The sequence below is a fragment of the Rattus norvegicus genome, chromosome 19 (genome assembly GCF_021556685.1).
Source record: "Rattus norvegicus strain SHRSP/BbbUtx chromosome 19, alternate assembly SHRSP_T2T, whole genome shotgun sequence".
NCBI lineage: Eukaryota > Metazoa > Chordata > Mammalia > Rodentia > Muridae > Rattus > Rattus norvegicus.
The window spans coordinates 67,781,857-67,796,305 of record NC_141552.1 but is presented as its reverse complement, the minus strand read 5'-3'; the positions used below and the strand labels follow the sequence as shown (position 1 = coordinate 67,796,305).

The following is a 14,449-nucleotide window of genomic DNA, read 5'->3' as shown; positions in this document are numbered from 1 at the left end:
TTGCCTGTATGATGTCTGTGCCAATTGCAAGTCTGGTGCCTGAGGAAGTCAGAAGAGGCTTCAGACCCCCTGGAACTGAGCTATAAGCAGTTGCAAACCGTTATGTGGGTGCTAGGGACCTATCTTTGTTCTCTGGAAGAATGGCCAGTGTTCCTAACCATTGAGCCCTCTCTTGGGTCCCCTGCATATGGTTCTTGTAGAGGGCCTGAGTTTGGTTCCCAACACACACGTCATGAAGCTGACAATCTACTGTAAGTAACCCCAGCTCTGGGGGCCTGACGTTTTCTGAATACTGCACTTGTGTACACAGACCCATCTACTCACACATACATAGAAATACAATCTGAAGGTGAAACGAGAGCATTCTCATAGCCACACTTGAAAGAAGCAGTGTGTGTTCAATGAAAACACTCCATCGACAATCACAGTTTGCCTTTCAGTAGCCTGAAACTACATCAGTGAAACTGTGACTTTCCCAAGGCACAGGGTATTTTTCCAAGTGACAAGCCATTACCTGGTGAAAGGCGTCAGGGTCCCCAGGGTTGAAAAGTGAGGGTAGCTTTTCCTCTAGTCCTCCAACTATTTCCGGCCACACAGAATTCACCAAGAAATCATAGCCAGGAACGATAGTGCCTTTCTCACTGTGGGACAAGGAGACAGGAGCGTCAGGTCACTCAACTTCTACTTTCTGCACTGTGCCTACTAAAAGAGCCTCAGCCTCATCTTATTTTAACTGTTTTGAAGACCTTATTTTCTGTCTTGATTATTTAGATTTCACTTCTGTGTCTCACTGTTACACTGACCTTGACACCCCCACCTACCCTTCCCCACACTTCCCCAGCCCTGTAGGATACAACTCTCCTACTCACAGGCCGCCACCCAGACTCCTAGCTTGGGAAACAACAGTCGTAAGCCAAGAGTGGCACAGGTCAGCTTTCTCAGCACCCACGAGGCTGAGACAGAAGAGTTAGGAATTCAAGGCCAGCCTGGGCCACAAAATAAGACTTGGTATAAATCAGCAGCTTATACCACAGGAAAGTAATCTTTGCATTCAAGAAACTGACTATAAGGCGTGGAGGTTCACTAACTTATCTGTGTTTCTCACGCGTAAGTGGGTTTGGCTCTGAAATTCTGTTACAGTTCGTGTAAAATCTTGGCCACAAATCCTGATATGAGAAGACACTAAGTTAGCACGTGTGCTTTGTTCTGTAGTGTCCTACACTACGTGTTGGTTTTCTAATTTGAAAACTTAGCACAAGTTCAGAGCGCACTCGAGCTCACAGAGAACTTCTGAAGGATACAGTCTGCCCGCAGTGTGACAGACAGCTAAGGCCTCCTCCACTGTGCCAAGGAGGCTGCCCCATCCCCATGAGCAGTTAGGAGTCCTGAGAACCGGGAGAAAGCTCAGTATGCTAGCCTGAGAAGGTCTACGGCTGGAACCAAGAGGCCTGGAGCCTGAAGCCTGCTTAGGGCCGTCCTGAGTCAGATATAGAATGGTCAGAGGACAATAGTTAAAGCAAATCAGTGTTTATTGAAGAATGGGAACTGACCAAAGAGAGAACTGTGGACACTGGGGCAGCTGGATGGTGGGTAGAAGGTAGGGAGGGGAACTGTGGACACTGGGGCAGCTGGATGGTGGGTAGGAGGTAGGGAGGAGAACTATGGACACTGGGGCAGCTGGATGGTTGGTAGAAGGTAGGGAGGAGAACTGTGGACACTGGGGCAGCTGGATGGTTGGTAGAAGGTAGGGAGGAGAACTATGGACACTGGGGCAGCTGGATGGTTGGTAGAAGGTAGGGAGGAGAACTGTGGACACTGGGGCAGCTGGATGGTTGGTAGAAGGTAGGGAGGAGAACTGTGGACACTGGGGCAGCTGGATGGTGGGTAGGAGGTAGGGAGGAGAACTGTGGACACTGGGGCAGCTGGATGGTGGGTAGGAGGTAGGGAGGGGAACTATGGACACTGGGGCAGCTGGATGGTTGGTAGAAGGTAGGGAGGGGAACTGTGGACACTGGGGCAGCTGGATGGTGGGTAGAAGGTAGGGAGGAGAACTGTGGACACTGGGGCAGCTGGATGGTGGGTAGGAGGTAGGGAGGAGAACTATGGACACTGGGGCAGCTGGATGGTTGGTAGAAGGTAGGGAGGAGAACTGTGGACACTAGGGCAGCTGGATGGTGGGTAGGAGGTAGGAAGGAGAACTGTGGACATTAGGCCTGGGCAGCTGGATGGCAGATAGGAGCTAGGTCTGGCACATACATGGCCACTCTGTATACAGAACAGGATGTGGGCCATGAAAAGAACGCACTTTCAGTTTAAACTGGACTTGGGAAGAAGGCAGCTGAGAAAAGGAACATGGAGGAGTGCGGAGGGCTCCAGCCAGAAACCCAGCCTGGGCCTTGGCTTCATCCTGCACTTAAACTCAGACTGCTTTCCGCCAGCAGGGGAGGGGCAGTGACACACGCGGCCTGCTCACTGGGCTAGCCTGGGGTGCAGCTCACCTTGACACAGCTCCTCCTGTGACTTCCCGGAGAAGGCGGCAGTGGTGAGGGACGAATTCCAGGAGTTTGTTGTACATGAGCTGCAGGCCACTGGGATGAGAATCAACGACCCGCTCAACAATCACCTTGGACAGACGGAAACTACTTAAGGATGGCATTCAGAAGCCATGAAGTAGACACCACAAAGGTGGGAGGGGCACTTGGGCCGCTCTCTGGTCAGCTGTTACTGTCTGTTAGTTTTTGTTTAAGACTCTCCCTGAGTAGCTAGATGGAACTCACTAAGGAAATCAGGCTGGCCTCAAGCTCAGAGAGATCTGCCCGCCCCTGCCTGCCCCTGCCTCCCTGGTGCTGGTAGGCTAGAGGTGTGGATCCTCACCTGCAGGTCGGCTGTATATTTCCTAAATAATAACCCTAACTGTCACACTCAGAACCATTGCTATGTTTGCCTGTAGCTCTGACCTGAAGTGGGGAAGGAGGAAGCAGAGATTGGCCTGAGGATGAAGAACTTGCTTTCCCCAGAACAGGCCTAGGTCAGAGCAAGGACCCATTTCAGTTCCTGCAGCCTGGCCTCTCCTGTCACTACGGGGCTTAGGACAGGGTCTGAGGCAGACAAACAAAAATATTTCATGCCTATATTTTATTTTTGGCTATAAGAACGAAACTCAAAGTATAATATAACAAAAATCCATTAAGTTTTAAAAGACAGGAGGCTACAAGTTACTTGTTGGTATCCGCAAATGAGAAACGCTGCCCACAGGTTCATGTTCGAGTGCTGGGCTCTCAGCGGCAGCGCCTTGTAGAGAAGTATTCACTATGGGCGTCCTTTGAGGCTCGCAGTCTTACCCACCTCCTGTTCCTGCCCTCTGCCTCCTGCACCAGATAAAAACGCAAGCGGCCATCTTCCTGCTCTTGTCAGCACTGCCCTCTCTGCCTTTACAAACTCTGTCCCTCTGGAGCTGCACGTTAAAATCTTTCTTTTTCCTGAACTTGATTTTGATCATGGTGTTTCACCATAGCAACAGAAAGCAAACTAGTGTACTCAGTATACCACAAACTCCAAACTTCTTTCCTTCAGACTCAGCGAGTGAAACACTCAGGCTCATATCTGTGTCTGAGATGTCCGTCTCACTGACTGACAAATGCCAGCACGGTGTGTTCTCTTCCCTCCACAGACAGTTACAGGGTGTAACAAGGTAAGAACATGGGGAACTGAAAACATATTTTAGCAGTTCTAAGGCTGTCCAGGATTAAAATCAATCTCTGTGCTTAATAACAAACACGTACAGTAGCAGGTGGGAGGACAGGCCAGCCGTCTGGCATCACAAATGCTGACGGTTCCCAGCAGGACGCACAATGCCCTACCTGACAGTTGACCCAGCAGGTGAAGGACATTATCTCTGAACATCCCACCTTCCCAGCCCCACAATCCCTCCCCGTTCCTCAAGCCTTGACCAATGTCTTCTGTTCCCTGAAGAGCTGTGGGCAATTACCCCACCCACCCTCTGGCTGCCTCACTTCTCTGACTGCCAGTGCTATTCCGGCTGTTTGCTTAATCTATTCCGCCAATAAGACCGGTGTTTTCTTGTGACGTAATTGGGTAGAGTTCACCACAAACAAAGCTGAAATGTTCTACCTATGCCTTCCTTCTGGGTGGAATTCACAGCAGACCTGAAGCCATATGCAAGCTGCATCGTGAACATCCATCGAATGCACTCAGTTCCAGTTGCTAACAGGACCCTCCCACAGCTAGCATGCAGAAACAAGCATGCAGAAACAAGCATGCAGAAACAAGCATGCAGAAACAAGCATGCAGAAACAAGCATGCAGAAACAAGCATGCAGAAACAAGCTCCTTGCTTCTGCTGTACCCAGCTCTGTCCCTACACAGACCTCACTGACATATGGCTTCACCAGGACTTGGCCGACCAGAGCTTCTGCGTCCCGTGTCTTGTCAATGGTGGCGTAGGTCCGCAGGCAATGGCGGATGATGTCCACATTTGAGGTCTGCAAGCCCTCTAGTAGGAGGCCTTCCAGAGATTGCTGCAGCATGGCTGTGATCCCAGCTATGCGCTGTGGGAAGACAGCAGACAGTTCACGCTCAATGGTTCCCCAATTCCAAAGGTCTGTATGCACACTGGTGCGTGACCCCACCGAAGGCAGCCTGTGGACATTTAAGGGGGAAACCCTGCCTGGGTAACAGCCAATCTCTTCCCGTGACCGGTTCTCCAAGTAGATCACTGGCTGGAGACTGTCAGAATGAGGAATGTCACTTTTCTCTGAAGTTACAAGGTAAATTAGTTTCTGACAGACATTTGAAGAGTTCAGTTCCCCGCACCCTCACTGTGTGATTCACACCCACCTCTAACTCCAGTTCCAGGAGACTTAGAACCTTCTCCTGGACTCTGTGGACATCTGCAGACCCACACCCACACTAAATGGTTAAAAAAAACGCTCAGTCTAGGGCTTTGGGAAAACTCAGTGTTATCTGTGCCATCTGGCGCCAGATTTCCAGTGCTTCCCCTACGACTTGCAGCATGTGACTCAGTCTCCACAAAGTCTGTAGGGATTGACACTTGGAAAATAGGAGTTACAAAGCCACAACCCAAGCCTGGGGTCAACATCCTGAAACTCTCCATCAGGGCCAGGCCTGCTGCTAGATCAAACCACTCACTGAGATTCTCTGCAACCCACAGCCCAGCCCCAGCCCACACTTACGGGTCTCACTTTGTCCAAAAGGGGCATGCCCTTGCTTTGCACAGCGTGAAACTGAAGCTGGTTAAACTCTGTGGCAATTCTCTCCAAAACCTGTCCAGTCAAGAGTGGGCTGGGAGAGACAAGCAGAGAATATGGCTGCCCAGGTGTTGACTTCCCAGAGAACATGGCAGTTGGCTGCCCATGAGTTCGATCCACAGTGCTCAGCTTTGAGACAGTGGCCACCTTGCCACAAGGTCAAAATCAATCTTTATTTCCTCCCCAGGGCAGGCCCAGCCCATTCCAGCCACAGCAGCGGCTGCCCTGCTAAAGAAGTACCCGTGAGTGACTGGTGCTGCTAGGTTTTGTGTCTCAGGGCTGCCAGGCTCACAGGGCGCCCTGTCCCGCCACCTCTCCAAGGCCACCCTCTCCAAAGCCTGTGCCCAATGCCCTTGCTGTCCCTGCCTGTGCTGTCCCCACTCTGACTGTATGTCTCTCTGCTTCTGTGATCCCTCAACCTTCTCTTCCTGTTATCACATAATTCCCTGCTTCTAAATTACCTGATCCTTCTTTAAGCTTTAATACCTTTATCATTTATTGAAGCTTCCTTCTAGTAGAAATAAACACAACCTCTGAGATACCTTTCAGTTTACACGATAGCTCAAAGTTAGAAACCAATAGTTAAAAGAGCACGCTCTGTATGCTGCAGGTCCTGCAGAGAAGGCATTCAGCAAGTATCTGGAAGGAAATACAATGTGAGCACCAGCCCCTAACACATGCTATAGCACCAATGTCATTTGGGGAGGATGAGAGCAGCAAGGGACAAGTGCAGCATACAGGAGGAGCTGAGTTAGGAAAAATGTCCCTAGCATAAGGGCAGGGGAAACAGCACAGTGAGGCCATTGGACAGCCTGACCCTGGACTGTACCATCAAAGCTAGTTCACACAGAGGAGAAAGGCTGCCCAGAAGATGCTTCTGTCTTTAGCTCTTCTCCTGGAGCCTGGATTGCTTCTGTCTAGTATCTAAATACCTCTCAGCCTAACTGTTCACTAATACTTCCTTGCCTTCCCTCTGCAACAATGACAAGAGCTGATCTGAGCTAAGCTAACCTCCCAGAGGTGACACAGAGCAATGTCACAATGTCACAGGTGTAGTTAACAGGAAATCTACTCTTTCCTAAGGGGCACTGAGGGGAATCTTTATTGGGAACCTGCCAACAACTGACATTGGTAGTGAGGATGGAACCCTGATGCCAGGGACCCAACAATCTGACAGGAAAGGGCTCAAGTCAGCTAACAGCTTCTGTTCCTGTTGGGTGATCTGCAGCAGGAAGGTGGAGGTCAGGGGAGGCTTTCTGTGGTAACCTCCGTGTGTCCTGTGTGTACATTCTGATTCAGAACGCATCAAACTTTCCAGAGCAGGAGAGATCAACAGTCTCCAAGACAACAGAGGGAATGTCACCAACACACAACGGAGGGAATGTCACCAACACACAACGGAGGGAATGTCACCAACACACAACGGAGGGAATGTCACCAACACACAACGGAGGGGATGTCACCAACAAGCCCCACACTTTAAGCTTTCACTTCTAGTTACACAGTGTCACACAGCTTGTCATGCCTTATGGGCAGTCAAGGAGAAGTTAGAATGAAAGAAAGGCCCTGAGAAAGGACGGGTCTGGACTCTGGGTTCAAGTCCCAGACCTGCTGCCGTCACAGAGCCACAGCAGGCTCCAGTAACTCTGGAGAACTGTATAGTGAAGGGGGACCTGGGGATTTGAATTCAGACTGACAGGGTGGGAGGCCAGGCCTAATCTGGCATGGAGGGGAAGGTAAGAGGAGGCAGGTGCAGCCATGACACGGCATCAGCCTGCAGAGCCAGCCTTGTGCATAGTGGGAGACTGCTCCTCCATGACTCCAAGCTGGCACCGGGGCGAAGGAGGCAGTTCTGGGGATGCGAGACAGAAGGAAAGGGGAGAGCAGGGAAGGACAGAAGCACTCCCTTCCTGGATGAGGGAGAAAGGCATGAGTGGAGCTCTCCTGCCTTGGGCAGAGCAAGGAGAAATACAAGAGTCAATGTCTCCTCCGTGACGGCACTGTCTGAGGAGCAGCTGGAGAGCCTTGGTGGGTTGCAGCACCCAGGCGGAGGCTGGAAACCTCAGTCGAGGGTCTCTTGCACGGTCCCAGCGGCCTCCAGGGTGTGTGCTAAGTGCAGAGTCCTGAGGCTGTGCCCTAGACTGAGCAGGAACGCCAGGAAGGGCAGCAGAGCAGGTGTCCGGGAAAGAAGCTGGGGACGGTGTCCATTGCCGGCTGAGGACAGCCTGGGAAGGACTGTCCCAGTGTGGTGCGGAGCAGGCAAGGCAAAGTCAACACCACCGGCCCCTCAGCATGACATCTGGCCCCCAGTGCTGGTGTCATGGGCATGCGCCTCCACACCTGGCTGAGTCATTTTTAAAAACACTAAACTGGACTCAGATTTTCTCTTTATTTTCCAGAATCGAGTCCCACTCAGAACGAGTTTTAGGCTGGATGTGAAGAACTCGGCAAGGACACGTACCTGCTTGCTTCTTGTGAGGACGCATCCTTAGAACTTTGGGAGTTCAAGATTTTTTCAATTTTCTCAACCGATCGAATGACTTGTATAAGTCTCAGCACGCTCATCTGTAAAGCCAATCAAGAACACACCGAGATGAAACACCCATCAGGCTGCTGAATCTTAATTAGTTATTTCCTCGATTTAATAGGGAGAAAAGGTCGGCATCACACATCTCGGATATTCCTACACAATTCTCAGTTCCCAAGGTGTAATTCGATTCTGGCTTTCCTACAGTAAACTTCAAAATTCTACCACAGTTAAATGACACAAAATAAGACGGTGAGCTATCCTGCTGGCCCTTATATTTATTTTCTTAAAATGCATCTCCACATTTTAGTTTCCAATATACTTATCGTCTTTAACTACCTGAGCACAGTAACCTACACCCTCAAGTGTCAGGTCAATAAACGCACTTACTACAGACAAGACTGCCCGAAGCGGTCACAGGGAACACAAGCTCCATCCACTGAGGTGATGCCCAGAGGATGAACTACGACAGACACTGAGCTCCCATCTCTCAAAGTGCACAGGAACACCTCTGTGCTGGGGACAAACGGCATGCTAAGCTTCACTTTTGCTACCTAACTGACTTAATCTGGTCCCTCAGGCTCGTCTGCAGTTCTGTCTTACTTCAGTAAGTCCTGACTGATGAACATGTGCGACCTGGGGTGGGGGTGGGGGTGTTTGTGGCATGTAATACACTGCCTTAAAGTTAGCATTATCCTCTCTCCTTAGGGAGACCAGCAATGGGAAAACCCATGTGCACAAGCACTGATGTCATCATTGTACTCAGCACGGTACCCAGGGAGAGGACCACAGGCCCCACAGTGGCGATAGGGCACTAGACTGAAGCAAGGTTTAGGGTAGACACCACAGTGTACCTTCTTCTTCCTGATGTCGTCTTGCTTAGACATCCGTTCCTCTACTGCCAGAATTCCTTCACTGACTGATGACCTCAGACTCTTGAAAATAATAAAGAAAATATTTTGTAAAAATGAACTGTAACATTATAAAACCAAGACATTCAATTCTATTTCCTAAGACTTAGGACACCCAAGCCAATATCCAGACAGCAACAAAGTTACCAAGCACGAGACAGAACAAATCCCTGTAAGGCACCAAGGATATGGAGGCACAGTGAACACAGGGCCAAGGTCATGGCAGATTAACGGCCAAAGAGGTTACATACGAGACACACCACAGTCAGCTGCAGTGGAGGAAGGACAACCAAAGCCTGTGTTCCTGAGCATCTGGGATTTAAAGAGGGTGAGATATGGGGAAGACCTTGCAGATCTGCAAATAAGCACGGGGGGGATCCACGGAAGGCTAGAGAGAATGAGGGGAGCCCCACTCCCAGTAGGAGGGGCACATCTGGCATCTGCAGGCTTCCTTTGAAGAGATGGAGAAATTAGGGGGCAGGGGGGCAGGGGGGCAAGTGTTAGCCTCTTTAGACCAGAATCTACTCAAGTGATATGGGAAGAGCATGGTAAGAATGGGGAAGTTCAGGACAGGAGGCTCGGAGGGAAGGCCAGAGGAACAGAGGTCACCGCGTACCCAGGAGCTTCTGAACTAGGCCAACTGGGAGACAGAATGGATGACGGTGATGAAACCTAGGGTAGGCGGGGAAATCACAAACGTTCTGTAGAAAAGCAAATTCATCATTCACTAAAAGTTACAAAATACTGTAGTACTAACAAGCCAAATAATAAACCCCCATCTCAGGATCTCAAAGGCCAGCTTCAGGGCTGAGGACCAAAACCAGCAGAGCCTGACTGATGTGTCCAGGATACAGTGGCAGCAAGGCAGACGGTGGGACAGAGGGAAGGGCTGAGGGAAGGAAGAACAGAGAACAATCGGCATGAGAGCTGGCCACTGGCACAGTCCATAGAAAGCTGAGAGATGGCGCTGTGGGAGCTCCAGGCAGTCACAGGGATGTGGAAGCCAGCAGTGGACCACAGAACCACTCGCTTTCATTCTGTGGAGAGTATTCAGAAGAGCTTCAGAAAAGCCAAGCAGTACCCCAGCAGCCAGAGCTCCTCGCGAGCTCAAAGCCACACTCCGGTAGCACTGCAGGCTTCCTTCCTGGTCTCCCCTCTTACGGACGCCTGCTATGAACTCTATTTCCCCAACACTGCACGCACACGTCACATGTTCAGACATGGTCTAAGGCTTTTCACGGTCAAGGTGACACACAGGTCACTAGGGACAGAACGCCAAGCATGTCAAAACCTCACAGTACCCAAGGGTCTGGCGGTCAGGGACATGAGACTGTGGGATGAACCAGCAGGCAGAGGACAGGTGACACCAACCTCCCCGGTAGTATTCACCCAGAAGTCAACCCCAGTGGCTTGCTGCACCGCACGGAGAAACATTTAAATTCTTGTGCGTATGGTATTCTGTTAAATTGGTGTCTTCCTTCAGTTGCTTGGGGTTTAAGAGCTCTGTGGGCTAGGACCCTAACCACACACTGTTTATCACCTGGGAAAATACTTATAACAATTATTAGGATACAAGCCAGTCCCAGGCGAGTGGCTGGTCACTAACAGGCTGAGTCTTCAGCCTTCCCCTCCTCCAACTACTTTAAAGCCATGTACTTGAAGACTGCCCTCACGTCAGTCATGCTGCAGATGGTAACATCACATGGTACAACAGAGAATCACTCATCTGCAATGTTTTAGATGAAAAATCAAACACTGACCACTTAAACCAGCAGACGAACTAGAATCTTGAACTCCTAAGCAGACAGAAGCGTCGTGCTTTATAATAGAACACTGAGTAACAGCCGGGGAACTTACCAGAACCTCTTCCCGTAGTTGTCCCAAAGGCACAGAAAGCTGGTTGAGGGCTTTGTCCATGCCGACCTAGAGGCAAAATCGTGACAGCTCAAATCATCAGCCCTAATCCAGGGGAATGATCTAAGTGTCCAGGGCCACTGCTGGCAGAGCATGGCCACTCATGAAGACTGTGAAGAAGGCCGTCACATACAAGCCTCCTTGCACACAAGTTTTCTTTGGGAGATTTGGGGTTTCTGCGATGTTGGGGTGAGCTGAGGACAAGTGCTCACTGCTAAGCCCTGGCTGCCACAGCGAGTACAGTGACTGTTATCCGAACACTGTGGTTTCCCATTGGCTGGTGCCAAAGTCTACGAAGGAGCATCTCACCTAAGTCGGATAAGTCGTGGGGAAATCAAACTATGCACAGGGCCGTAATCTTTGAGTTTCTAAGTCTATTGGAACAGTCACCTTAACAACTGCAGAACTCTCACAAAGCAATAATCAACCACACTGGCATGGTAATGCTCACCTACTACCTACACTCCAGAGGCAGAGAGGCAGAGAGGCAGAGAGGCAGAGAGGCAGAGAGGCAGAGAGGCAGAGAGGCAGAGAGGCAGAGAGAGGCAGAGAGGCAGAGAGGCAGAGAGAGGCAGAGAGGCAGAGAGGCAGAGAGGCAGAGAGGCAGAGAGGCAGAGAGGCAGAGAGGCAGAGGCAGAGGCAGAGGCAGAGGCAGAGGGGCAGAGGCAGAGGCAGAGGCAGAGGCAGAGGGGCAGAGGCAGAGGCAGAGGCAGAGGGGCAGAGGCAGAGGCAGAGGCAGAGGCAGAGGCAGGGGCAGGGGCAGAGGCAGAGGCAGAGGCAGAGGCAGAGGCAGAGGCAGAGGCAGAGGCAGAGGCAGAGGCAGAGGCAGAGGCAGAGGCAGAGGGGCAGAGGCAGAGGCAGAGGCAGAGGCAGAGAGGCAGAGGCAGAGGCAGAGGCAGAGAGGCAGAGGCAGAGGCAGAGGCGCAGAGGCAGAGAGGCAGAGGCAGAGAGGCAGAGAGGCGCAGAGGCAGAGAGGCAGAGAGGCAGAGAGAGAGGCAGAGAGGCAGAGAGGCAGAGAGAGAGGCAGAGAGGCAGAGAGGCAGAGAGGCAGAGAGGCAGAGAGGCAGAGAGGCAGAGAGGCAGAGAGGCAGAGAGGCAGAGAGGCAGAGAGGCAGAGAGGCAGAGAGGCAGAGAGGCAGAGAGGCAGAGAGGCAGAGAGGCAGAGGCAGAGGCAGAGGCAGAGGCAGAGGCAGAGGCAGAGGCAGAGGCAGAGGCAGAGGCAGAGGCAGAGGCAGAGGCAGAGGCAGAGGCAGAGGCAACCTCGTGCAAGTTCGTGAGCAGCCCAAGCTGCACAGTAAGTTCCGGGACAGCAGGAGAACAGGCTGAGACCCTGTTTCAAAAGTCAGGTAGGGCAGCACACACCTTTACTCTGGTACTTGGGAGGCAGGGGCAGGTGCATCTGAGTTTCAGACTAGGCAGGGCTATACAGAGTCTCTGTCTCGGTGACAGCAGCCACAAAGCCCATCTCAGGAAACCAGAGGCACACAGAGAATCCTAAAGCCACTGAGTTTTATGTGAGCAAGAACTGAAATCAAACACTGCTCAAGCTCGGCTCTTCCATGACGGACTGACTGACGGACGGACTGACAGACTGCTTGAGCCCTGAGGCTGACTGTACGGTCTCTGAAGCGCTTTTGAGCACAGGGAGAGCCTGTGCGCTGCAGCACTGGAGGGAGAGGCCTGTGCGCTGCAGCACTGGAGGGAGAGGTCTGTGCGCTGCAGCACTGGCAGGAGGGAGAGGCCTGTGCGCTGCAGCACTGGCAGGAGGGAGAGGCCTGTGTGCTGCAGCACTGGAGGGGAAGCCTGTGTGCTGCAGCACTGGAGGGAGAGGCCTGTGTGCTGCAGCACTGGAGGGAAGGCCTGTGCGCTGCAGCACTGGCAGGAGGGGAGGCCGCTCACCAGGTTTGTTGAGAGGTTGACGAAGTCGGCATAGTCCTTGTTGATGAGCTCCACCATGGCTGTCTTGAGCAGCTTGTAATACAACTCCAGGTCGTCTCTCAGCTCCTCCAGCTGCACCCGCTTCCTGCAGTCAGACACAAAATGGTCCACATCGAAGTCCTCCTGGAATGAGCAGGAAAGCCAAGTCAATGGCGCATGAAGACAGGGGCGAGGGACCCTCCACCACTCACACGGCCTGTAGCTTGTGCAGGCGCCCACAAGGGCCAAGGCGGCCTCCTTGTGATCTCGTTCTACAGGCAACTCAAGTTTCTAAAGGGGCACAACTCAGTCAAGGCTCTTCTAAAAAACAGAGGCTGTTTTCTCCCCTTAACTTTAAAGGTATTAAATGTTCAGTGTGAAAATTTCAAGCCAATAGACTATGAAAACCAGTAAAGAAAGAAAAGACAATGAACTCTTCGTGCCTTACAAGGTACGCACTGGTCTATTTTCCACCACTCAGCACTGCGCTTCACATGCTCACACATGCACCTAAAGCCTCTCCCAGACAGCCACACGCCTCCGGTGTACTTTGTAACACAGCAGTGTGCACTCAAGTGTCCACAGCAAGGGCTTCCAGGGAGCAGGCATGGAGCCCAGCACTTGTCACTGCAGTCTCTCAGGCCACGCAGGCCCTAAGTCCTCCTCCCAGCACCAGACGCTCCTGGGAGGCTGAAGCACCTACAGCTTAGCAGGTCACTGTCTAGTTCACCTGTGACTGAGCCTCTTACCCTGGACCTGCTCCACCTCTGAGATTCAAGTGTAAGCTTCCCAAACTTGTTCAGGCCTCAGATGGCACTGTTATGACAGCATAGTTCTGTATATAAACAAGTATATATACTCACAGTGTATAAACCAAGAATATGACTGAGAAGAGGCGCTCACTGCCGTGAGAAGTAAACCAGCGCTGTGGGAGACTGGAAGCAGGTAATTTGCTAAGACCCATTTTATTGAATCACGTGAGGGTGATGTCCTCAGGCTCTCCCGCCACCGAGAGAAACAAAGTGAGCATGGGCACCGAAATGGAGCCGGCAGAGTGACTTCAGAGTCACGGCAGTGAAGAGAAAATGGATACTCATCAGTCTTTTTTTTTTTTTTTGGTTCTTTTTTTCGGAGCTGGGGACCGAACCCAGGGCCTTGCGCTTCCTAGGTAAGCGCTCTACCACTGAGCTAAATCCCCAGCCCCGATACTCATCAGTCCTAAACTGAAGTACTAAGGTCTGCACACACCACTTCTTTAGATATGTTAACAACACCAGCCAGCCAGACAAACACCCACACCCAACACTTCAGCCAGCCAGACAAACACCCAGCGCAATCATCTAGACAAAGAGACTTCCTCCCGAACCAAAGCATCGCAGCCACCTGCAGAGAAGTCATCCACCTGCAGAGAAGTCATCTGCTTCTCCTTCTGCGCCACGGCCAGATGCTTTGGGAGAGCACGGCCCCCAACCCCAGCCAAGTATAAGCAGGCATGTGACCTTGGCAGGACATCTGACAACTAAGGGTCTTATTCCAAGTGACTTTTATTTAGGCTTGCTTGTTGTCACAGCAGAGCGACTTGATATAGAATCAAAGCTATTCTAAGCAGCTTGGTTCTAGCCTTGTCCTTAGCCAAAAGGCTAAAACTCAGTAGTAACTTAGTTTACTGAGGTAGCAGGAACGAGAGTTCAAGGCCAGCTTGGGGTAGACAGCAAATCACTGTTTAAGAAGGGGAAAGAGGAGAGCAGAGGGAAAGAGCTTCAGTCTGCGAGGTCGGGCAAAGGAGTGCTTGGGTGACTGTGCCAGAGCTGTGAGGGGACGGAGGGGTGAGGGCGACCTGCTGTGGTTTAGGAGGGAAGATGAGCATGAAAGTTGATCCTGTCAGCTTGGTGG

At 51.6% G+C, this 14,449-nt stretch overlaps 1 protein-coding gene across 2 annotated transcripts in view; it reads right to left on the bottom strand.

Annotated features, from left to right (window-relative positions):
* Cog2 (component of oligomeric golgi complex 2) overlaps window positions 1-14,449 on the bottom strand; it is a 33,129-nt gene that overhangs the window by 15,743 nt on the left and 2,937 nt on the right. For both annotated transcript variants that reach the window (XR_015643503.1, NM_001110494.1), the window contains 8 exon segments: window positions 12,539-12,700; window positions 10,583-10,648; window positions 8,669-8,749; window positions 7,749-7,852; window positions 5,213-5,321; window positions 4,388-4,567; window positions 2,499-2,623; window positions 515-641 (listed from right to left, as the gene is read on the bottom strand). Coding sequence is in view for 1 of the 2 variants with exons in the window: in NM_001110494.1 (NP_001103964.1) it covers window positions 515-641; window positions 2,499-2,623; window positions 4,388-4,567; window positions 5,213-5,321; window positions 7,749-7,852; window positions 8,669-8,749; window positions 10,583-10,648; window positions 12,539-12,700 (954 nt within the window). In the remaining variant the exon portion in view is untranslated.